The sequence below is a fragment of the Bombina bombina genome, chromosome 7 (genome assembly GCF_027579735.1).
Source record: "Bombina bombina isolate aBomBom1 chromosome 7, aBomBom1.pri, whole genome shotgun sequence".
Lineage (NCBI taxonomy): Eukaryota > Metazoa > Chordata > Amphibia > Anura > Bombinatoridae > Bombina > Bombina bombina.
The window spans coordinates 193,333,302-193,361,230 of record NC_069505.1 but is presented as its reverse complement, the minus strand read 5'-3'; the positions used below and the strand labels follow the sequence as shown (position 1 = coordinate 193,361,230).

The 27,929-nt window shown below is 37.4% G+C and overlaps 1 protein-coding gene across 1 annotated transcript in view; it reads right to left on the bottom strand.

Moving 5' to 3' along the window:
* Positions 1–27,929, bottom strand: part of SLC1A2 (solute carrier family 1 member 2) — a 162,836-nt gene that overhangs the window by 104,722 nt on the left and 30,185 nt on the right. The window contains exon 3 of the mRNA XM_053689327.1: positions 1,301–1,471. Coding sequence (XP_053545302.1) covers positions 1,301–1,471 — 171 coding nt within the window. The remainder of the gene's footprint in view (positions 1–1,300; positions 1,472–27,929) is intronic.

Sequence of the window (27,929 nt, the reverse complement as noted above, 5' to 3'; positions counted from 1 at the left end):
GAGACTATAGGGACAGTGTGATCACTAATATGGTGACATTAAACAGAGGATGGCACTGAGCTGTGTATAAGTGTGACCGGCTGATCTTACAGAGACTATAGGGACAGTGTGATCACTAATATGGTGACATTAAACAGAGGATGGCACTGAGCTGTGTATAAGTGTGACCGGCTGATCTTACAGAGACTATAGGGACAGTGTGATCACTAATATGGTGACATTAAACAGAGGATGGCACTGAGCTGTGTATAAGTGTGACCGGCTGATCTTAAAGAGACTATAGGGACAGTGTGATCACTAATATGGTGACATTAAACAGAGGATGGCACTGAGCTTTATAGAAGTGTGACCAGCTGATCTTACAGAGTCTATAAGGACAGTGCGATCATTAATATGGTGACATTAAACAGAGGATGGAACTGAGCTTTATATAAGTGTGACCGGATGATTTTACAGAGTCTAATGATGGTTTAATCATTGAATAATTGGCATTTAGATTGAAGAGAGCAGGTAACAGATGTTGTCCCCTTATATAAGGACACAGAATAATATAACTTTTGTTATAAGATATCAGACAGTTACGCTCTATGTGCAATAACAACAAATGTCTTCTACAGATATAAACTTTTTAGAAAAGCGGTGAATTGTTTAGCTTTTAAGACAATATCCCTGTTATTGTGCATCGGTCTATGTAGCTCTGAGTTTAGAAAATACTTTGTAGAGATTTGAGTCTCCAGTCCCTGCACTCTTCCCTCTAATTAGCTCCCTTTAGAGCACTAACACCCCCAATCATTAGAAATGTACCCAAGGCATCCCACAGTGTAGCCATGGCACAGTACAGCTCAGTAGCCAACCTACTCAACAGAGGCCTACAACCTGCACTAATACAAGGCTTCCCTGCTTTGGGAGTGTACACATTTTGTACACACCTATGTATACGTTGGCTGTTATGGGCCCCTCCAGCTCTTGGGCCCTGCTGCGACTTCACCTGCTGCACCAATGATAGTTCCGCCCCTGGAACAGCTGATATCATTTCTGTAACAATGTGCTTATATGATATTTAAAAGTATCACTTAATAACAGATACCAAGTAACAGAACTGATGCCAAAAGATACAAAATGATGTGGGAGTAGGCAGACGCCTCTCAGGTGCCAACTTACACAGTGCAGGGAAATGTATTTAAAAAAGTTAGCTGAAGATATCAGTGTTAAATATTGTTCTTTATTTTACAGCCCTATATCTAACACTGACTTAATGGAATCTGAATATGACACCTTATCCAGCAATGTTTTTTCTTACCAAATACTGTGAGAGAGAGAAGAAGGTTCCCTCGGATTTTGTCGCACATTCGCAGGCATGGTGACCGCGGGTGAACCTCCTCTGCTGCCAGCTGGCTGTCGTGCATGCGCACCTCCACCTGCTTTGGTGTGTTGTTGGCACTATGGAAAAGCACAGCAATGTTAGCCAATAATTATAGTACTGACAGAAGCAGTGTCACATATGCCTGTACTAAATAACACAACAGTATCTATTTGTTACATTTGTTGTAGTAATGTTATACATTGTAGCAAGCACTGCTGCAGTACAGTACTAAAGACACCTGCTTGCTCCTGAGCTCCTATCAGCCTGCCTAGATATACTCTTCAACAAAGGATACCAAGAACAAAGCAAATTAGATACTAGAAGTAAATTGGAAGGTTGTTTAAAATGAACTGCTCTATCTGAATCATGACAGTTTAATTGTGACAAACACTGCTGCAGAACACAGTAAAATAACATGTAATCAGCACAATATATACACAGGTATGCTGCAAGAATGCACACCAATCAGTGCCAGCTTTACCACTATATGTGCACTAGAGTACATCTAACATGACCTGTTATATTCTGTTAATTGAACATGTTATGGTGGATTCAGCTTTGAGCTTAAAATTCCTTTTAAAGGGCCACTGTAAGTAAATATTTTCTATGCCTGTTACTAACTAACTACCCCAAATACACTTTTTATCAATAGCATTTCATTAACATATCTCTACCGTATATATCAGAAATCTTGTCTGCAAATTTAATTGTTTTCCAAACCCACTCCGCAGGTATCCTTTGCTCTGTACCAATCCGTTTACGATACCTAGGTTTCAAAATGGCGCTTTAAACACAAAGTTATTGGTTTAAGTATTTTGAGCATGCAGTGATGAAAATAGTGGGCAGGATAACGTGACATCATCGGCGAATAAAAGATTTAACTTTTAGAACGTTATGAAACTTCGTTTTGGAGAAAATATAGGTCAGTAGGTTTTAATTAATGTTTATTAACTTTAATATGTTAGTTGTTTAGCTTAAAAATTATAACAGAAAGTAATCCTTTAAATTCACAAACATCTTCATTGTTTAGTGAATAATTGCAAAATACTTTAACTGGTGAGTGAGTGATTGGATAATTACAAGATACCACTGCAGAATCTGTTGGCGCTCTACAATTTACAATAATAACTATAGCAGATGAGACTGGGTGATTGTTAGTGAATCTAGTCTACAGAGCACTAATTAGCGTATATGGTCTAATCACTTTTGGTCTTGACTACATTACAACCAGTCTTGTTCCTGAGTGAGCTGTTCTGTTAATTAGCGACTCAGAATGATTTATAAATGCCATTGAGGGGACCTGAGTTTAGAAAAGCACAGGTGGGGAGGTCACTGTTTAATCAGATTGGTGCAGTGGATTATAAAAAAGCTTTCAGAGCTGAGTATTAGAAGAATAATCTGTAAACTAGACACAAATTAACATATTAACATAAAGATTAGCATATTAAGCCACAATTGGACATGTTAAGACATAAATTAGCATACTGAGCCACAAATTAGCATATTAGGCTAGACATTAGCATATTAAGTTGCACTCAGGCCGCCTATATAGCTCTAGTAACAAGATAGTAGGTAAAGTAGTACTAATGGTAAGTATCTATAGGTGTCAAATATTTTTGTAATCAGCAAGCACCTGTTAGGGGGGAAATATAGCACTAGAGACTCATAGAAAAATGAGTTACAAAGTCTGTAACAAAAAAAAGAGTGCTTTACCCCTACAATTACATAGGAAAAAATCTCACTGAATAATACAGGAACGATTTTTAACCATTCATACTTTATCTTTATTGGTTTAACTATTCAATCATACACGTTTAAAAACACTTAAACTCTCTAGATATCAATATATAGCATAGGTGTGTGAATAATAACTCTGAGACTCAAGTATCTATATGTGAAACATATTTGGTTTGTATAATATCAAGCAGTCAGATACAAACATTATCTTTTGTAGCCGGCTATTAATAAATTCAGAAATAATGTTGTAACAAGAGGACCTGTTATTATGTGGGATGTCAGATTGCGAGATTAAAGATATCTAGCTAATACTCTATCTGTAATTATAAAGTCCTTGCTTGCACAGTCAACTTTAGCACAGCTGTTTAGTGAAATAGATTCTGCCTGCTTAAAATCTCTAGATATTAATATTTAGTATAGGTGTGTAAATAACACCTCTGAGAATCATGTATCTAGCTATGAAATATTGTACTTGGTTTGTATAATATCAAGCAGTCAGATACAAACAATATCTTTTGTAGCTGGCTATTAATATATTCAAAAATAATTCTGTAACAAGAGGACCTGTTAATATGTGGAATGTCAGGTTATGAGATTAAAGCTATCTAGCTAATACTCTATCTGCAATTATAAAGTCCTTGCTTGCACAGTTAACTTTAGCATAGCTGCTCAATGTAATAAATTCTATCTGCTTGAACTCTCTCAATATAAATATATAGAATAGATATGTGAATAATACCTCTGAGAGTCATGTATCTAAATATGAAACATTGTACTTGGTTTGTATAATATCAAGCAGTTAGATACAAACAATATTTTTTGCAGCCGGCTATTAATAAATTCAGAAAAAATGCTGTAACAAGAGGACCTGTTAATATGTTGGATGTCAGATTGCGAGATTAAAGCTAATAAACTAATACGCTATCTGTAATTAAAAAGTCATTCCTTGCACAGTTTACTTTAGCACAGCTATTCACTGTAATAGATTCTGTCTGCTTAAGCCCTTTCTATAGCGGGGGCTAGATTAACGTTTAACTGACTTGTTTCACTAACATAGCACAACATCTGATCTCAGAATTTAACACACATTTACAAGCTATTGGTAATCAACAGTTATCATAAAGAGTAAGCAGTTAAAAAAAAAAATGAGAGTATGAACTCTCTGAAACCAGACCCCTGACACGTGTTTCACTCACGCTTCCTCAGAGGTGTTACACGCCGGCTGTTTGGTAAATCTATTTACTGGTTCATAAGTCTCACCTTGTGTGTGGGATTGGATGATCATTAGGAAATAAGAAAATTTAGAATTTATTCTTCAGCAGTAGCATAAAGAACTTCCTTATAAAATAACATATCATCGTAACCCACATGCATAAGTTAGCAAAGTAACATATATTATCGCAACCAACATGCATCAGTTTGCAACATGTAACAGAGTATAGCATAAGGCTTCAAATGAAAAATGTATCCCCATTGGATGCCTAAACATGATTGACATGCAAGCCTACGAATCAGAATCAAGATAATTCCTCATGATCATCCAATTCCACACACAAGGTGGGACTTATGAACCATTAAATAGATTTACCAAATAGCCGGCGTATAACCCCTCTGAGGAAGCGTGAGCGAAACACGCGTCAGGGCTCTGGTTTCAGAAAGTTCATACTCTCATTTTTTAACCGCTTACTTTCTATGATAACTGTTGATTGCCAATAGCTTGTAAATGTTTGTTATATTCTGAGATCAGACATTGTGCTATGTTAGTGAAACAAGTCAGTTGAACGTTAATCTATCGCTATAGAAGGTACTTAAGCAGACAGAATCTATTACACTGAATAGCTGTGCTAAAGTTAACTGTGCAAGCAAGGACTTTATAATTATAGATAGAGTATTAGCTCATTAGCTTTAATCTCGCAATCTGACACCCCACATTAACAGGTCCTCTTGTGACAGCATTATTTCTGAATTTATTAATAGCCAGCTACAAAAGATTATGTTTGTATCTGACTGCTTGATACCATACAAACCAAGTATAATGTTTCACATCTAGATACAATTCTCAGAGGTATTATTCAAACATCTATGCTATATATTGATATCTAGAGAGTTTAAGTGTTTTTAAACATGTATGATTGAATAGTTAAACCAATAAAGATAAAGTATGAATGGTTAAAAATCGTTCCTGTATTATTCAGGGAGAATTTTTCCTAAATAATTGCAGGGGTAAAGCACTATTTTTTTTGTTACAGACTTTGTAACTCATTTATCTATGAGCCTATATAGCTTGCAGATTGCTTTCTCCGAGCACAACGGCCAGTACAATATGACCAATAAGGTGTCCCCAGCTTGGTTCTGATTGGTGCTGAGCCATTAAAGGGACACTCAATCAAAATTAAACTTTCATTATTCAGATAGAGCATGCCATTTTAAACAACTTTCCAATTTACTTCCATTAACTAAATGTGCACAGTCTTTTTATATTTAAACTTTTTGAGTCACCAGCTCCTACTGAGCATGTGCAAGAATAAGTGTGTATGCATTTGTGAATGGCTGATGGCTGTCACATGGTATGTGTATGCATTTCTGATTGGCTGATGGCTGTCACATGGTACAGGGGGAGTGGAAAAAGACAACTTTTAAAATTGTCAGAAAAATAATCTACTACTCATTTGAAGTTCAGACAAAGTGCTATTGCATTGTCTTGTTATCTTGCATTTGTTGATAATGCAAATGAACTGTGTTGACTGGTCCTTTAAAGGGACATTGTAGTACAGAAATGAGAGGCTGGGACTTACAATACGTACGTTTTACATTACTAATGCTAGATCACTATTCGGTTTATCATAATTTATCATTAAATCAGCTGTAGATGAGACTTTTTCATTCAGCTATTCTCAATTTTTATCATTAGCATTTTTTCTTAGCAGTTCTGTAAAAAAATGTCCCTATATTTAATGTAAGTCTGTCCTGATTTTCTAACCACAATCCGTCTTGATACTTAATGACAGATATATGGAGACTTTTTTCACTAGTTTATTTCCACAGCTTGATAAACTTAACAACACTAATTAACACCCCAAAATGTTTTACCGAACGTGACGCTGATTGTGCAAAATAAACTGAGATTATCGCTACCATATCAGATGACATCACCAGTTCCAAATGCCACCTACTCAATCAATTAAAGTTAAGAAATGAACAACAAGTGCTTTTACACGAATAACAATTAGCAAATCTATAACCAACCAAACAAACACACATGCTCAATTTACCCATAATGCTGCTGTCCAAATCACTTAAAGAGACATACACACATTGCTATGGCATTGTAGCACAACAGGTTAAATGCACACATCACTGATTAGCATCACTACTCACTATTCAAAAGAATCAATTAAAATAAGACCTTTCACTCTGTGATGTAATCTCTAGACACCTGTGATGTAATCACTAAACACCTGTGATGTAATCACTAGACACCTGTGATGTCATCACTAAACACCTGTGATGTCATCACTAAACACACAAAATAGTATTTTTTGCATCATTTATGCATATTTAATATATCAATGAAAAAAATGAGATTAACAAAGCATATAACAAGTTCATGTTGTTTTTGGGAGGTATCAGGGGTATTAACTACAGAAGCATTTTGGGGCTGTGATTACTGGGGGGGAAAACGCACTGACAATAATCAAAAAAGTGCAGAAATCGTTATCTGATGAAAACAAGTGCAAGATAGTAACAACCCCTTAGCACTTAAAGGGACAGCCTAGTCCAAAATAAACGTTCATGATTCAGATTGAGAATGTAATTTTAAACAATTTTCCAATTTACTTTTATCATTAATTTTGCTTTGTTCTCTTGGTATTCTTAATTGAAAGCTAAACCTAGTAGGTTCATATGCTAATTTTTAAGCCCTTGAAGGCCGCCTCTTCTCTCAGGGCATTTTGACGGTTTTTCACAACTAGAGGGTGTTAGTTCATATGTGTCATATAGATAACACTGTGCTCACGCACATGGAGTTCCAGTGAGCCAGCTCTGATTGGCTAAAATAGATGTCTGTCAAAAGAACTGAAATAAAGGGGCAGTTTGCAGAGGCTTAGATACAAGATAATCACAGAGATAAAAAGTGTATTTATATAACTGTGTTGGTTATGCAAAACTGGGGAATGGGTAATAAAGGGATTATCTATCTTTTAAAACAATACAAATTCTGGTGTAGACTATGCCTTTAAGTAGACAGCGAACACTGAGATTTTAATTCATCATTTTTAAACATGTTGTATCATTAAAATCAATGCCAAAACTGTTATTTATTTTATTAATTATACCCACTATTCTTGCCAGTTAAATGAGAAAATTGCTGCCAATTTGTCGCCTGAGGATGCAGCTGACGATTTGTCGCCTGAGGATCAGACCGCTGCTTCCTACCTTCTTCTCCACCTCTTAGGTGTAGATATTTCAATCTCCCTAGTCTTCTCTGGGGAGATTGACAGCTCCTGCCTGCTCGTGATTGGCTGCGCGCGGGCAGGGGGCGGTGTTGCATGCGAGCGCAAAATAGCACTTGCATACAATGCTGAATTCGGTCAGTGGATTGCTGTCTGCGAGAGGCGAGCTGGGGCAGACAGGGGCACATATGTATACCCCTGTCTGTCGTTGCTTGATGAATCGAGCCCATAGTGTTAAAGTGAAGGTCAATTTGGATGAATTAGTGCCCTGTTTTTAATAAACCTATTAAAAACAAGGGCACTTTAATTAATCAAAATTGACATTTCACTCCTTTTCTTCAAAAACTTACCTTTTAATCCTGTCAGTCACTGCAGTGCTTCCTCCGCCTGTCGCAAGTCTTCTTCTCTGTTCCAAAATGACAAATCCGGCTTCCTCCAATCACAGCGTTGCATCAGGCCATGATCCCCCCAGGGGGAAAGCCGTGATTAGAGGAAGCCGGATTCATCATTTCTGACGTCAGAAGAGGCTTCCAACAGCCGGGGGGATCTCTGGAGCAGCATTCAGGATTAAAAGGTAAGTTTATGAAGAAAAGGAGTGAAATGTCAATTTTGATGAATTAAAGTGTCCTTGTTTTTAAAAGGTTTATTAAAAACTGAGCACTAATTAATCCAAATTGACCTTCACTTTAAGATGACTTTAAAGAGATATAAACCCCCTTTCATGATAAAGATAGGATATAAAATTAAAAAACTTTCCAATTTACTTATTTTAGCAAATGTAATTGTTATCTTGGTATCCTTTGTTGAAAATTATGTGGAAGGTGTAGGACTACGTGACTGGAGCAATATGTCAGCAGCTGTATAATATACTGTATAGTATATATATATATATATATATATATATATATATATATATATATATATATATATATATATATATATATATATAATTATTTTATACATATATATATATATATATATATATATATATATATAATTATTTTATACATTTGCAAGAACAGTAGGGGCAGCTGTATTTCCTGTTGTGTACTGTTCCAGACGTGTACACAGTAGCTATCGAGATATCTCTTCAACAAATAAATATAACGAGAACAAAGTAAATATTTTAACAGAATTGAAATGAAAACATGTTTATAATTGTATACTCTGTGAATCACTAAAGAATAGTTTTTGGGTCCATGTCCCTTTAACATCTATAAAACTGCTGCAGTTAGAAATGTATTTCCTGTGTAAAATATAAACGTGAATCCCAGCAAAACGCTGCACAAAAAAATAAAACAATTGCTTCTTTTTATGCAAAACCCCCAGAATGTTTGTGATCTTGTGATTTATAAAAGGAAACGAGCAGATAAAAGATGCCGAGCTCTTGCCAGTAAACAACAGTTTGAGTTATTTTGCTTAATTTAATTCGTATGCACTGAACATCTGTCGTACATTTCAGCGATTTCCATGGAAACAGAACAATCAGCGCAGACATTTATAGCTTCTGTCAGCCGTGATATTTATAGGACGAGGTGGCGCTGAAGGTGTAGCGCCTGCCAGCTTCTCTCACATCGTACAAGAAGCAGAGCTGCTAGTTCAGGAACAAACTCTCTCTGAGCCGCTAATAATCGCTAGATGTTTCACAGACATGCAGAGGGTTAATAAACAAGATCAAGTAAATGAGAAATAACTATAAAATTCCAGCTGTAAAACCACTGCTATGAACCTTATTATATATTAAAGGGATGTGAAACCCACATTGTATCTTTCATGAGTCAAATAGAGCAGATCATTTTCAACAACTTTCTAGTTTACTTCCTGTTATCAGATTTGCTTCATTCTTGTCTAATACTTTGTTAAAGGAACAGCAATGCACTACTGGGAGGTAGTTAAACACATCTGGTTAGCCAATCACAAGCAGGGATAGACACAGACAAAGGCTCTGGCGGACATTTTCCAAAGTACAGACCATAGTGAAGGACACCAAGGTACATTTGAAATTAAAAACATTATTATATAGTGCTGGGTGTTATTATACTGATGCCGATACCACTGATCCTATAACCAGCCCTCCTCTGGCTATACCCATGTGCCAGTGTCACTACTGTGTCATTATATAGCGCTGGGTGTTATTATACTGATGCAGATACCACTGATCCTATAACCAGCCCTCCTCTGGCTATACCCATGTGCCAGTGTCACTACTGTGTCTTTATATAGTGCTGGGTGTTATTATACTGATGCAGATACCACTGACCCTATAACCAGCCCTCCTCTGGCTATACCCATGTACCAGTGTCACTACTGTGTCATTATATAGTACTGGGTGTTATTATACTGATGCAGATACCACTGATCCTATAACCAGCCATCCTCTTGCTATACCCATGAGCCAATCACTACTGTGTCATTATATAGTGCTGGGTTTTATAATACGGATGCAGATACCACTGATCCTATAACCAGCCCTCCTCTGGCTATACCCATGTGCCAGTGTCACTACTGTGTCATTATATAGCGCTGGGTGTTATTATACTGATGCAGATACCACTGATCCTATAACCAGCCCTCCTCTGGCTATACCCATGTACCAGTGTCACTACTGTCTCATTACATAGTGCTGGGTGTTATTATACTGATGCAGATACCACTGATCCTATAACCAGCCCTCCTCTGGCTATACCCATGTGCCAGTGTCACTACTGTGTCATTATATAGCGCTGGGTGTTATTATACTGATGCAGATACCACTGATCCTATAACCAGCCCTCCTCTGGCTATACCCATGTACCAGTGTCACTACTGTCTCATTACATAGTGCTGGGTGTTATTATACTGATGCAGATACCACTGATCCTATAACCAGCCCTCCTCTGGCTATACCCATGTGCCAGTGTCACTACTGTGTCATTATATAGTGCTGGGTGTTATTATACTGATGCAGATACCACTGATTCTATAACCAGCCCTCCTCTGGCTATACCCATGTGCCTGTGTCACTACTGTGTTATTATATAGTGCTTGGTGTTATTATACTGATGCAGATACCACTGATCCTATAACCAGCCCTCCTCTGGCTATACCCATGAGCCTGTGTCACTACTGTGTTATTATATAGTGCTTGGTGTTATTATACTGATGCAGATACCACTGATCCTATAACCAGCCCTCCTCTGGCTATACCCATGTGCCAGTGTCACTACTGTGTCATTATATAGCGCTGGGTGTTATTATACTGATGCAGATACCACTGATCCTATAACCAGCCCTCCCATGGCTATACCCATGAGCCTGTGTCACTACTGTGTTATTATATAGTGCTTGGTGTTATTATACTGATGCAGATACCACTGACCCTATAACCAGCCCTCCTCTGGCTATACCCATGTGCCAGTGTCACTACTGTGTCATTATGTAGCGCTGGGTGTTATTATACTGATGCAGATACCACTGATCCTATAACCAGCCCTCCCATGGCTATACCCATGAGCCAGTGTCACTACTGTGTCATTATATAGCGCTGGGTGTTATTATACTGATGCAGATACCACTGATCCTATAACCAGCCCTCCCATGGCTATACCCATGAGCCTGTGTCACTACTGTGTTATTATATAGTGCTTGGTGTTATTATACTGATGCAGATACCACTGACCCTATAACCAGCCCTCCTCTAGCTATACCCATGTGCCAGTGTCACTACTGTGTCATTATGTAGCGCTGGGTGTTATTATACTGATGCAGATACCACTGATCCTATAACCAGCCCTCCCATGGCTATACCCATGTGCCAGTGTCACTACTGTGTCATTATATAGCGCTGGGTGTTATTATACTGATGCAGATACCACTGATCCTATAACCAGCCCTCCCATGGCTATACCCATGAGCCTGTGTCACTACTGTGTTATTATATAGTGCTTGGTGTTATTATACTGATGCAGATACCACTGACCCTATAACCAGCCCTCCTCTAGCTATACCCATGAGCCAGTGTCACTACTGTGTCATTATATAGTGCTGGGTGTTATTATACTGATGCAGATACCACTGACCCTATAACCAACCCTCCTCTGGCTATACCCATGTGCCAGTGTCACTACTGTGTCTTTATATAGTGCTGGGTGTTATTATACTGATGCAGATACCACTGACCCTATAACCAGCCCTCCTCTAGCTATACCCATGAGCCAGTGTCACTACTGTGTCATTATATAGTGCTGGGTGTTATTATACTGATGCAGATACCACTGACCCTATAACCAGCCCTCCTCTGGCTATACCCATGTGCCAGTGTCACTACTGTGTCTTTATATAGTGCTGGGTGTTATTATACTGATGCAGATACCACTGACCCTATAACCAGCCCTCCTCTGGCTATACCCATGAGTCAGTGTCACTACTGTGTCATTATATAGTGCTGGGTGTTATTATACTGATGCAGATACCACTGATACTATAACCAGCCCTCCCATGGCTATACCCATGTGCCTGTGTCACTACTGTGTTATTATATAGAGCTGGGTGTTATTATACTGATGCCGATACCACTGACCCTATAACCAGCCCTCCTCTGGCTATACCCATGTGCCAGTGTCACTACTGTGTCATTATATAGTGCTGGTTGTTATTATACTGATGCAGATACCACTGATCCTATAACCAGCCCTCCTCTAGCTATACCCATGTGCCAGTGTCACTACTGTGTCATTATATAGTGCTGGGTGTTATTATACTGATGCAGATACCACTGATCCTATAACCAGCCTTCCTCTGGCTATACCCATATGCCAGTGTCACTACTGTGTCATTATATAGTGCTGGGTGTTAATATACTGATGCAGATACCACTGATCCTATAACCAGCCCTCCTCTGGCTATACCCATGTGCCAGTGTCACTACTGTGTCTTTATATAGTGCTGGGTGTTATTATACTGATGCAGATACCACTGATCCTATAACCAGCCCTACTCTGGCTATACCCATGTGCCTGTGTCACTACTGTGTCATTATATAGTGCTGGGTGTTATTATACTGATGCAGATACCACTGACCCTATAATCAACCCTTGTCTGGCTATACCCATGTGCCTGTGTTACTACTGTGTCATTATATAGTGCTGGGTGTTATTATACTGATACAGATACCACTGATTCTATAACCAGCCCTCCTCTAGCTATACCCATGTGCCAGTGTCACTACTGTGTTATTATATAGTGCTGGGTGTTATTATACTGATGCAGATACCACTGATCCTATAACCAGCCCTCCTCTGGCTATAACCATGTGCCAGTGTCACTACTGTGTCATTATATAGTGCTGGGTGTTATTATACTGATGCAGATACCGCTGATATAATTCATTCTCTCTCTCATTTCTGCTCATGTATTAAGTAGTGACTTTGCTACGTTACACATTTTGTGGTCTTCTGTACAGTGGTCCTGGCATCATAAATACCATGTGCCAATGCCATAGCCCCTACATATGACCCTATCATATTTGTATTAAGCTAACCTCACAGCTAAGCTACTGTAAATTCTGACTACTCATCCCTCGGTACTAAAAGACGCCTGTAACACTCACTAGCCTGGATTACCCAAATCCAACTAACGCTATCACTTGTAGACGAGATCTCATGACTTAACCAAACATCTGCACATCTCGCCATGCTGCCACTTGGGAAGGATTCACAATCTACTTAATTTACTGTTCGTGCTGCACAGTCTGTGCTACTGACAACTGTTCCTGCACAGACACCGCTCACGCTGTCAATGGAAGTTATATTCACACAACGTTACTCATTGTCTGCTCCACATGACTGTTTAATAATAATAATAATAATAATAATAATAATAATAATAATACAAAAAGATCAAGGATGGGACATTCAGCACAAGGTTCTGGTCACTAGATAAGATGTTACCTGCAAAGCTTAATGTCCTATAAAAAATACACCCCTCTTGTCTTTACACAGGTGTCATCTATGCCAGTGTTTCTCAACCGCGGTCATCAAGTAGCCCCAAAAGGCCAGGTTTTCATTATAGCTGAACTAGTGCATAGGTGAAATAATCAGCTAATCAGTATCCATGGTTACTAAACTGGTCTCACCCATCAATTGATTATTTAACCTGTGCTCTGGTTCAGCTATAATGAACTTGGCCTGTTGGTACTTGAGGACCGCGGTTGAGAAACAATAATCTATGCAACAGGCTAAACTCCAATACTGCAGAGAGGGCTGCACCACGCTGGGAGTATGTGCTCATGCAAGCAGCTGATAAGAGCTTATTGTATTCAAATCTGCTGCAGGAACATCCTCTCAAATGGTCTGGGCTTTCTCTATCCCCCAACCCCACTGGCAAACTGATTTCTGCTTCTGCCATTGGCATGAATAGCTTTTGTATAGCCAATACTGTAGTTTAAAGTTAGGTGGCAGTGTCAGACAAAAGCAGCTATTTCATGTGACAAAATACAGCTAAAGGAACTATTTGTAAGCTATTTAATACACTCCAGCAGGTAAAATAAGTTAGTGGGAACTCATTAAAGGAGAGAGAGAAATTTACTGTACACTGTCATTTTGTGTGCTCTGGTTAACAGTTACAAAAGACATAAAAGTTGCACAAAAAAACATCAAAAACACATATAACAGTACAGTTGCACTCATATCAGTGATAAAAATATTATTTAAAAGAAATGCCTTAAAAAGTTATAAGTGCTCAAAGATATGAGGTCTCAGGTTTAGAGAGAAACAAGTCAGAAAAGGGGCTTTAACATATATATTCATACATAAGAAAGCTTTAAATCCTTAACATTTACCTTACACATTCTAGTTCTTTTTTGTAACCCGCTATATATCATCATGATCCTTGTAATCTCGCTATTCTATATTGTGGTGTTATTATAATAATTTTTTTGCTTTAGTGTGTGTGTTTTTTTGCTACTATGTCTCTATGTAACTATACCTTATTATGTGATTATTTCTTTTTGTAACTATACTATCAATTTTTTGAACATTGTTTTACATATAAACCTTTTATTTCCTTTTTAATTTGTTTAAACTGATACTATGGCAACCCATGTGGGTGTTGTCTTTAGAATTAGTTTTGATTGGTAAGGAGTCGTTTAAATTAGCAGCAGCTCATGAGTGTAGCCTGATGAAACGGTGCTGTGCCACAGAGAAACGCGTTGCTATTTGCACGTTTTTAAACCTTTTAAAATGAATGGTTTTAACTTTTGCTGCTGCGACTCCATCTCTGAGAGCCTAGTCTCTCCGAGAAGTCCACTGTTATATGCACCGCTGACTGTGATTGCCTGTTAGTTTGATTGGAGTGCTCCCGGTGTTACCGCTGCCTAGACTGATACGGATATTTTGTTGCTGCTGTGTGTGGCCTGCCTCCCGTTCACCTCCGCTGTTTCCCTGTGATTGCCGTGGTGTTTGAGTCTGTCGGGCGACTTTGAGGACCCAGTCTGCCTTTTTTGCACATTAAAGTGCTTTCCTCCATGTGAGTAGATTTCTACCTGTCGTTTGTGCTTCCCTGATACTGGCTGGTCTACCCTACGAGGCGCTGTCTTTTCTTCTCTCTCTGTTATAGCTTCCTCGAGTGTCTGGCTGGACATTACAAGAAAAGCTGCTCGTACTCTGCATGAGTATTTGGAGACCCCAGATCTTATCTTTGGTCGCTCTTTTTCCTATATGGACACTTATTGATTTATAATGAATTAATTGTTTTACCACTGACACTAAGAAGCACCCACTGATTGCGCTTATATATACTGTTGTATATTGGATGAATTGTATTTTATTTTTAATTTTCCACTTCTTTCACCACTTCATTATTTTATTATATATACTGTATTTTTTTCATATGATATAATAGGTTTATTCACGAACCAATAGGTCACCACCATTGTCACTTAACTTGACTACACTTTATTTATACACTATCGATTATATTATATTTATCACTCTCTGGCGCCTCTTTATAGTTTTCTGGTTCACACTTTGGTGTGGTGTGAACAGACATTTTGAGTTTATTTCCCTTTAATTGTTATGCAATAAGCCAGATGCAAACAAGCAACATTAGCTCTCTGCATAGTAATAACTTTGCTCCTCTCAATAGTGAGGGATAAGCTAAGATACAAGCAACTCTCATAACATGGCCGCTCATAAGCAATAGCAATGGCTGCAGATCCTTATACAGTAATCAGTAGAATAAGTTAAGCTTCTTGCGTACAAACTCACCTTACTGCTGCCCTGACATGATATAAACACCTTTCTTTAGTATCTACTGCAGTCTAAACCTCAGTGTTCCTACGCACTGGGTGAGCCCCATCACAATAACTTAAAGGGCCACTAAACCCAAAATCTTTCTTTCATGATTCAGATAGAGAATAGAAATTTAAACAACATTACAATTTACTTCCATAATTTATTTTGCATCATTTTTTAAATATCCTTATTTGAATAAAAAGCAATGTACATGGTGAGCCAATCACATGATGCTTCTATGTGCAGCAACCAATCATCAGCTAGTGAGCATATCTAGATATGCTTTTCATCAAAGAATATCAAGAGAATAAAACAAATTAGATCATATAAGTAAATTAGAAAGATGTTTAACATTGCATTCTCTTTCTAAATCATAAAAGAAAAAATGTGGGTGGCATGTCCCTTTAAGGGTAAGTCAGGATGCCAAAAGTCAAAAATTGCTACCCAGCATCCCCAACAACCTCAGAGCCCTCGTGCTTGCAGACAAAATACAAAACCTTCCCTACAGCAATAACCTCCAAATACCTTTAGCTCATTAGGACCCCTGAAATACCTATAGGACCAGCTGCCAAGATCTATATGTATTCCCTAATGCAAAAATGTTCTAACAGAGCAGAGTTAACACATGAAATATTTCTGCCTTAGAAAGTTAAATTTAAAACATTTAATATGGTATTGAAAGTAACAAGAAGTGTTTGTTTGTGCACATCTTGCACAGATTGCTCTCTGAGCAAACAATGATATAATATAAAGTCTAAACAAGCCCCAAATATTTGACTTGATTTATTTTTAAATGCAGGTGCCTCTCATATATAGCTACACAAGCAGATCTTAAAAAGGGACATGAAACCTAATTTTTCTTTCTTGATTCTGATAGAGAATACAATTTTGAACAACTTTCCAATTTACTTATATTATTTCATTTGCTTCCTGATTTTGTTATCCTTTGTTGAAAGGTTAATCTATGAAAGCTCAGGAGCAGCAAAGAAACTAGGTTCTTGCTGCTGATTGGTGGCTGCATATATATACAGATTGTCATTGGCTCACTCATGTGTTCCGTCAGCAACCAGTAGTGCACTGCTGCTCATTCAACAAAGCATACCAAGAGAACAAAGAAAAAAATTGACAATAGGAGTAAATTAGAAAGTTGCTTAAAATTGCCTGCTCTATCTGAATCATGAAAGAAAATTTGGGTTTCATATCCCTTTAAGCTAATATTTGCCTCTATACATACTTTTGTTAGCAGTTCATGGATACACCCCTTTAAACATTTGTGAGTGTTTATCTTATTCAATTTGCTGTGGCCAGTTAAGGACAGATATAAAAAAATAACAAGCATGTTGTTTTATTATATATATATTACATATATTTCCATATAATATTATTTATAATAACATAATATTACATATAACAATCTCATATATTACATATAATCACATAGAATATTACATACAACAATCACATACTAATCAATACTAATCACATATAACATATAATAATTACATATTTATAATATTACATATAATATTCTCATATATTATATATAATCACATATTACATAACATAATTACATATAACATAGAATATTACATATAACATAACATATAATTATTACATATAACAGACAGAAATATCACCAGGTACCAGTAACACTCACAGGCATCTTATCTTGCCCTTGTTAGTGAGTTGAGGATTAACCAAATGAAACCAGACAGACATTCACTAATAAATTAGCTGAGCAGCTGGCGGTAACTCTCACTCACTGAGCACAGGGTCTAGAGTCATTAAAGGGATAGCAAAGTCCAAAATAATATTTCATGATTCAGATAGGGCATGTCATTTTAAACAACTTTCTAATTTACTTTTATCATAAACATTTGCATTGTTCTCTTGGTATTCATAGTTGAAAACTAAACCTAGGTAGGCTCATATGCTAATTTCTAAGCCATTGAAGGCCACCTCTTATCTGAATGCATTTGACAGTTTTTCACTGCTAGAGGGAGTTAGTTCATGTGTTTCATATAAATAACATTGTGCTCACGCACATTGAGTTATTTAAATTTAAGAGTCAGCACTAATTGCCTGAAATGCAAGTCTGTCAAAATATCTGAGATAAGGAGGCAGTCAGCAGAGGATTAGATACAAGGTAATTACAGAGGTAAAAAGTTTATTACCTTGTTGGTTATGCAAAACTAGGGAATGGTAAATAAAGGGATTATCTATCTTTTTAAACAAGAACATTTTTGGTGTTTACTATCCCTTTAAATATGGAGAGACTGGTATGTTAGGGTCAGACAGTCTTACAGCAGAATGGGATGTAATACATGATCAAAGTGTTGACCAAATAATTCAAAACATATTTCCTCCATCCACAGGCCTTTCTTCACACAGCTTATTGCACAACACAAGCACATACAACCTCACACTTTTCAAATCAAACAAATATAATCTGTAACAAAGACCTGTGGCTGGAGTAAAGACCACTGCAGAAGATACGCTTTACATTTTGCCTTCAGAACTTTCTCATTAGCGCTCATTACTGAACGGCTGAGCTGTGATGCTGCAAGAGGAATATGTTGAACGGATTATCTGCATACTGCCACTGTCAGAGAATCTATTGGGGAGGGTCACTTATCCTGTGGCCCAGCTGCTGCTGTGCGCAGGACCTCGGCCATCTGGTGCCAGCACAAAAACCAACAGGCCCAGCCATACGGGATGTGGTGTTTATTTAGTGGGATTAATGCAGATTTAACCCCATATTGCAAAAAAATCTAACAGTGATAAGTACAGCTCTGTGTCTTGTCTAACTGGAAACAACTATACAGAGAACACTAGACAGACAGATTTAGCTGAAAATGTTATACCTTTGCATTAGAAGAATTCTAACAAACTTACATGTTACTCAGCAGCACTGGAAGCCACAGATCCAGCTCTCATCAATTTAATAAAGTGTATAGTGAGTCAGGAAGTGTTGTGACAATATATCCCTGCAGCTTCTGGTGACTATAAATGTATAATACTGTCTGTCTATAGCAATCTATTATCTCTCAATGGGGCCTATTAATGTGCAAGCTGATTTTTTTTTAATAAAATGCTTTTGAGGAAAAATCTATCTAAAGATAGTTTCTATTTAATATACATTATAATCTAAAGATAGTTTCAATTTAGTATACATTATAATCTAAAGATAGTTTTTATTTAATATACATTATAATCTAAAGATAGTTTCTATTTAGTATACATTATAATCTAAAGATAGTTTTTATTTAATATACATTATAATCTAAAGATAGTTTCTATTTAGTATACATTATAATCTAAAGATAGTTTCTATTTAATATACATTATAATCTAAAGATAGTTTCTATTTAATATACATTATAATCTAAAGGTAGTTTCTATTTAGTATACATTATAATCTAAAGGTAGTTTCTATTTAATATACATTATAATCTAAAACTAGTTTCTATTTAATATACATTATAATCTAAATATAGTTTCTATTTAATATACATTATAATCTAAAACTAGTTTCTATTTAATATACATTATAATCTAAAGATAGTTTCTATTTAGTATACATTATAATCTAAAGATAGTTTCTATTTAGTATACATTATAATCTAAAGATAGTTTCTATTTAGTATACATTATAATCTAAAGATAGTTTCTATTTAGTATACATTATAATCTAAAGATAGTTTCTATTTAGTATACATTATAATCTAAAGATAGTTTCTATTTAATATACATTATAATCTAAAACTAGTTTCTATTTAATATACATTATAATCTAAAGATAGTTTCTATTTAGTATACATTATAATCTAAAGATAGTTTCTATTTAGTATACATTATAATCTAAAGATAGTTTCTATTTAGTATACATTATAATCTAAAGATAGTTTCTATTTAATATACATTATAATCTAAAGATAGTTTCTATTTAATATACATTATAATCTAAAACTAGTTTCTATTTAATATACATTATAATCTAAAGATAGTTTCTATTTAGTATACATTATAATCTAAAGGTAGTTTCTATTTAATATACATTATAATCTAAAGGTAGTTTCTATTTTATATACATTATAATCTAAAGGTAGTTTCTATTTAATATACAATATAATCTAAAGGTTATTCATCCTGAAATATAGATTTGTTTTTAATTATATAGCAAGATGCTGTATATTCATAGCTGTAAGGTTTCATTTTTAGTAAATTAATTCCATAAATCTAATCACATACTCTCCCACAGGTTTCTGTCAGATTATTTTGGACAATTGTTCTATCTTGAAGCTACTATCACATATTATTGGTTGTAGTTCACAAAACAGTGAATTTGTGTCTGCAGAAATACCATGATCTTATAAAATATACATACAGAGTTGAGAAAAAGACTTTAAAGGGACATAATCATAAAAGAAAACTTTTGGGTTTCAGATAGAGCTTACAATTTTCAAATTTTAGATTTACTTCTCATATTAAATTTACTTGATTCTCTTGGTATCCTTTGTTGAGCTAGCTCGCAGTAGTGCATTACTTCTGAGCCTACCTATGTATGCTTTTCAACAATGAATACCAAGAGAATGAAGCAAATTAGATAAGAGAAGTACATTAGAAAATTGTTAAAAATTGCCTGCTTTTTCTGAATCATTACATTTTAATTTTGAATTACTGTCCCTTTAATGCCATTGCTTCCCTGCAAATCTATGTACACAGAATCACCCCATACAAAGTTTCAAGGAGCTCACTGAATAGAAGATTGTTTCGAGTAAAATAGATCTGCACAAGGACCTAAGTGTGAGGAGGGAGGGGCAAGCAGTAAAAATTAAATATAGTGTTATTGTTTTAGTTAATTAAAACTATTTAAAGTCTTATTATTAAGATAATGGTTATAATTTTTATTTAAATAAAACTATTTAAATTGTTATTATTAAGACAATACTTTTTCTCATTTCAATAAAATACAGCAAAACAGTTGATCAAATATGAATGATTAATCTATTTAAATGGGAGATAGTTCACCTTTCAGTAATTTAATTTATTTCAGTGATTTATCCCTGCATATCTAATGATATATAACCAAATCAGTAATGGTCTGATATAACAGGAAAAATAATCTGAAAAAGTTATTATTCTAAAAATGAAAACCATGATTTAAAAACTAGTGATTCAAAAAATGATTTAAATCAAACCCTGTCTGTCTATCTATCTGTATCTATTATCTATCTATCTCTATCTGTATATATGTATCTATCTGTATATATGTATCTATCTTTCTGCGTATATATCTACCCACACATCTCTATATCACATGCTACTATTTATTGGAACGGTAACTGGATGTGTTTAAGAGAATATAGAAATATCAAGCTGTGGATTTATTGATTTGTATAGCACGTGTTACCCACACCACACATTAGTTCCTTGAGGGGCAATTGCTAGGGTGGAGGTATAAGGCAAGCGGCCGCTCCAAACTCCCATGCCGGTCCGGACTGTGGCTCAGGGTGATGACGTCACAGACGCCGCCGAGGTAATGGCAAAGTTAAACAAGAAGGTCATGCGGTAACTGGGTGCAATGCCTAGGATTGGCAATGAATCGATTGCCACAATGCAGCATATAAAATAGAAAAGGCAGCACCAGCATTAAATTAAAAAAAAACTCACTTTATTCTCTTACAGGCCTGTAAGAGAATAAAGTGAGTTTTTTTTAATTTAATGCTGGTGCTGCCTTTTCTATTTTATAAATTGCTAGGGTGGCCCTGGGTAAGACAAATTATGGGGGCCTCTCAACCCAGCCCCCTTATACCCCTCCCCCTGTATCCTCTGCCAGAGGTATGATGACCTACCCCATTCCCAACACTCAGCGTGTCCTGTATAAAGAATAACACCATATATTACAGCTCCTGATAACAAACTAAATACATAATGTACAGTGCATCTTCTCATCCCCTCACCCCTGAGAGCAGTGCAGTGGGGTTTGTGCTGGAGCCCCTCCCTGGCCTGACCTCAGATTATCTCAGACACACACAGACATTGCTTTATAAAACCTGTAAAATGCAACTCAGAGTTATTAAAAGTACATTTCCCAAAAGCTTTGTGTGACAGGGAGGTGAGGGAGACTGTGGGCAACTGGTTATAGGTAGGCGGAGACATGAAAGGTGGGTGTGGTCACAGCTTCACCATGGATACAATGAGGTGTGTGATGGCAAAGCCAGAATGTATTGTAGACAGAGCTGGGGAAGCCCTCAAATCAGCAACAATCCCACAGTATCTAGGACAGGTGGGTTGTATATAAAAGTGCAAAATATAAATCATTATATTATTGTACTGTGTGCATATAAATGTGTTTCACCCCTGCAATGCCAGATCCAGAGCAGCAATGCACTACTTAGAATTAGCTGAGCATATCTGGTGAGCCAATGGCTAGAGGCATGTATAGTATCTCACAAAAGTGAGTACACCCCTCACATTTTTGTAAATATTTTATTATATCTTTTCATGTGACAACACTAAAGAAATGACACTTTGCTACAATGTAAAGTAGTGAGTGTACAGCCTGTATAACAGTGTAATTTTGCTGTCCCCTCAAAATAACTCAACACACAGCCATTAATGTTTAAACCGTTGGCAACAAAAGTGAGTACACCCCTAAGTGGAAATGTCCAAATTGGGCCCAATTAGCCATTTTCCCTCCCCGGTATCATGTAACTCGTTAGTGTTACAAGGTCTCAGGTGTGAATGGGGAGCAGTTGTGTTAAATGTAGTGTTATTACTCTCACATTCTCTCATACTGGTCACTGGAAGTTCAACATGGCACCTCATGGCAAAGAACTCTCTGAGCATCTGAAAAAAAGAATTGTTGCTCTACATAAAGATGGCCTAGGCTATAAGAAGATTGCCAAGACCCTGAAACTAAGCTGCAGCACAGTGGGCAAGACCATACAGCGGTTTCACAGGACAGGTTCCACTCAGAACATGCTTCGCCATAGTCAACCAAAGAAATTGAGTGCACGTGCTCAGCGTCCTATTCAGAGGTTGTCTTTGGGAAATAGAAGTATGAGTGCTGCCAGTATTGCTGCAGAGGTTGAAGGTGTGGGAGGTCAGCCTGTCAGTGCTCAAACCATATGCCGCACACTGCATCAAATTGGTCTGCATGGCTGTCGTCCCAGAAGGAAGCCTCTTCTAAAGATGATGCACAAGAAAGCCCGCAAACAGTTTGCTGAAGACAAGCAGAGTAAGGACATGGATTACTGGAACCATGTCCTGTGGTCCGATGAGACCAAGATAAACTTATTTGGTTCAGATGGTGTAAAGCGTGAGTGGCGGCAACCAGGTGAGGAGTGCAAAGACAAGTGTGTCTTGACTACAGTCAAGCATGCTGGTGGAAGTGTCATGGTCTGGGCCTGCATGAGTGCTGCCAGCACTGGGGAGCTACAGTTCAATGAGGTAACCATGAATGCCAACATGTACTGTGACATACTGAAGCAGAGCATGATCCCTTCGGAGACTGGGCAACAGGGCAGTATTCCAACATGATAACGTCCCGAAACACACCTCCAAGACGACCATTGCCTTGCTAAAGAAGCTGAGGGTAAAGGTGATGGACTGGCCAAGCATGTCTCCAGACCTAAACCCTATTGAGCATCTGTGGGGCATCCTCAAACGGAAGGTGGGGGGGGAGCAAGGTCTCTAACATCCACCAGCTCGGTGATGTCGTCATGGAGGAGTAGAAGAGGACTCCAGTGGCAACCTGTGAAGCTCTGGTGAACTCTCTGCCCAAGAGGGTAAGGCAGTGCTGGAAAATAATGGTAGCCATACAAAATATTGACACTTTGGGTCCAATTTGGACATTTCCACTTAGGGGTGTACTCACTTTTGTTGCCAACGGTTTAGACATTAATGGTTGTGTGTTGAGTTATTTTGAGTGGACAGCAAATTTACACTGTTATACAGGCTGTACACTCACTACTTTACATTGTAGCAAAGTTTAATTTCTTCAGTTTGTCACATGAAAAGATATAATAAAATATTTACAAACATGTGAGGGGTGTACTCACTTTTGTGAGATACTGTATGTTCAGCCACCAATCAGCTTTCTCCCAGCAGTGCATTGCTGCTGCTTAGCCTACCTAGGTATGCTTGTCAACAAAGGTTACCAAGATAAAAGGTAAATTTGATAAAAATAAATAGATTGAAAAGTCTCTTTTAATTGCTGCTTTGACTGATCCAGAACTGATTTGCAGAATCTTACAGGTTAACTATTTGATGCCTGGAATCTTTTATATCTTGCTGAAGGCCTCTGATGTTATTTATTTACCACTCTGTATTCATACAAAAAGTGTGCAACCTGCTCCAGTCTTGTTCCAGGGCTTAAAGTGAATGTAAAGGCAAGATAACTGCTTAACGTAATTTTAAAGATTGCACAAAATAAGGCTAAGTTTCATTAATCGATTCCTATATAAATGCTGACTTTTTATTTCTAATACCTCATAATGATTTAATTTTTACCGCCGTTTCACCGCCCGCAGTATTCTAAATTTTCGGCAGCGATGACGAATTCTACAGTTTTCAATACACGATGCCCCCCTGCGGGATTAAACCCCATTTACAAATACGCCCATGGTTTACAGAGCACATGCGCTATACAATTCGCGCATGCAGGAATAATTGGATGTCAATTTCAGTAGATATGTGCGTTCATGAGCCGCAATTTAATGAATATGCGCATGCGCCACTCTCCGCTCACGGTTAATATGAGCTATGGAAGCAGCTGTCTATTCTCTTACTTTCGTGATGGCTGAAACAGAGCATGCTCTGTTTCAGCCATCACGAAAGTAAGAGAATAGACAGCTGCTTCCATAGCTCATATGAACCGTGAGCAGAGAGTGGCGCATGCGCATATTCATTCATTTGCGGGAGTGCGCTTCAGAGCTACATATAGAGCGGGTGGGACCCCTCTATACGTCACACATCGAACAGCAGGAAGTATCAATTGGGAGGAGTTGGCCACAATATGGTATAGATTATAAAAGATCTATAAAACAATAATTGATCGTTTATAAAAAAAATATATATCTTAGCGACTATGTTTATGGAGACACAATTTAAGCATAGCAAAGTTCCAGAGTGGTTGACCATACATTCAATTTAACTCAGTGCATTTATTTCTATGATGGTTACTGGTCTTTGCTTATGGAGGTCAGCAGCTCCTGTTAATTATAGTTTTTATTATAGGTAACAATTTTTTGCTAGCGCCGCATGTTGTTTTACTTCTCTTTATTTAAATGACATATTAGTTTGACAAACAATTTACAGGACAATTTCTAAACAATGAATTTCAGTGATTACAAATGACCAGATACACAATAATTATCTAACATTACAGATACGCTGTACACTAATATAAGGTTTATTTCTATATCATTTGCACTAACATTACCGATACGCAAGTACACTGATTAAAGGTTTATTTCTATATCATTTGCACTAACATTAGAGATACGCAAGTAAACTGATTTAAGGCTTATTTTTATATCATTTGCACTGACGTTACAGATATGCAAGTAAACTGATTTAAGGCTTATTTCTATATCATTTGCACTAACATTACAGATATGCAAGTAAACTGATTAAAGGCTTATTTCTATATTATTTGCACTAACATTACTGATACACAAGTAAACTGATTTAAGGCTTATTTTTAAATCATTTGCACTGACATTACAGATACGCAAGTACACTGATTGAAGGCTTATTTCTATATTATTTGCACTGACATTACAGATACGCAAGTACACTGAATTAAGGCTTATTTCTATATCATTTGCACTGACATTACAGATACGCAAGTACACTGATTTAAGGCTTATTTCTATATTATTTGCACTAACATTACAGATATGCAAGTACACTAAATTAAGGCTTATTTCTATATTATTTGCACTAACATTACAGATATGCAAGTACACTAAATTAAGGCTTATTTCTATATTATTTGCACTAACATTACAGATATGCAAGTACACTAAATTAAGGCTTATTTCTATATTATTTGCACTAACATTACAGATATGCAAGTACACTGATTTAAGGCTTATTTCTATTTCATTTGCACTAACATAAGGGATTAAATGCCATATATTCCTCCGTGGGAAGCATTAATAATAACTTAACTATTTAAATAATAACGTTTAATGTAAACTGTAACCTTATTTCTAACGTAGAAATAAAAACACAACAACTTCTTGGTTATAAAACCCGCAGGTCAAGTTTATTGTGGCAACACAAGGAACCAAATGACCAGCACAAACAAACATGGATTAGGGGGGCGGCAATCGGGTACTAGCTAATGCGTAGTAAACCATGCTAACAAGATGGGCAGTACCAGAGATGCAGGAGAGGAAGCAGAGTGTAGCTCGATACGGTAATGGCTTAGGGAGTTCTCGGCTTCGAATCACACGGGCAGGGAACACCCCAGACGTGCATCTTGAGGACTTCACCCCTGGCCGGAAATAGCTGTCACTCTACCTTGATCACATCCTGCCCCCGGACACTGTCCACCCACCAGGCTAGGGTGCTAACCCACCACTCCAGACCTTTAGGACCAGGGTCAACAAGGTGCAAACTACATTGAACACCTGGGGAGCTAAAACATAACGTCCTTGGACTTGTAGGAATAGGCTGGCTAGCCCTCATCATGCCTCGCACTCCCCTATACACTATAGAGACCACCATAGTGATAATCCCTCTAATGACTGCCGCCTAAAAGCAAAGTGTACTGACCAATTGGGATGGGAACAGTTTATGGGATATTTACTTTACTTACCTGGAAGAATAAGGGTGGGGGTTGTGTTTGGATTCTTTTGTCTCACATAGGTATAGCCAGGACAAAAGAAAGGGGGAAGGGCAGTTTCAGGTTAGCTGCAGCTATCAGTTTCCCTAAATAGGCTAGCTCAGGGATTGGCCAGGAGGGGAAGGTGGGTTATGGCAGGAGGAAAATGGATTAACTGCCTATATAAGTGCTTGCATAATGGTTGAGCTCAGAAATAATTATTTTCTTTTTCCCTCCCTCACTCCCTAGAAATGTCAAAGACTAGCCCAAGGAAGAGGTCACGTGCAAGAGCGATCACAAGCGACATGGCTAAGGGCAGATGCTGTAGTGTTTCCACCACTCAGAATAAGACCGCCCGTGTAGCGCCCCTTAAGGGTTTTTTCACCACGAAGCAGGAAATCAGCTACTGGTCTGTCGGTCAGAGCTGGTGGACAGCATAGAAAAGTAATGGCATATTAACTAATTATATATTTCTGATGAGGGAAGTGGGCGGCCTGGCACGTGGGTAAGGCGGTAATGGGGGGAGGTGTGTAGGGTATGGGGGTGGGGGGTATTGGTCTGTCGGTCAAACCCACAGGCCCTCCTTGTCTGCAGACCTCTCAGCCTGTTACTTGCCAAATTACGCCCCTGAGTTGCGCGCGGTCACACTTCTTGGTTACGTGGGGCCGCCCAGTTCTCTCGTGAAGCTGTTGCATAGAATTGTTTTATCAATTAAAAATCCTAATTTGATTACAGAAATGTTATTATCCTAGAGGTTGAGGATCGCTCATTTTTTAATTAGATTTGAATTTAATAAAAACGTGACCTTTTCTAATGCCAAATCTGTGTCTGTCCTTATTTAATGTATGGTAAAAATGAGCTAAGGTTGGAACTAAGCTGAAGTGGGGGTATTCAGCTAATAGGTATATCTGGGAAGGTAGTTAAAGTGTAAATCCCTTATAATAAAAAAGGGAGGGATAGGGTGGGGAAAACTTCAAGGAAACAAGCAGAAAGAGGATTTGGACTTCCTGTACAGGTCTTAAAAAAGGTAAACCGAACCCCTCCTCTCTAACTGCAACATTGTTTCACACACACACACACGAGAACACTCCCACTCCTCTGTCTTGGCCTTAACCCTTATGTGCATTCCAGGCAATTTGCCTTACATTTCCTTTAGAGATACACAAGTACACTGATTTAAGGCTTATTTCTATATCATTTGCACTAACATTACAGATACGCTAGTACAATGATTTAAGGCTTATTACTATATCATTTTGCACTAACAT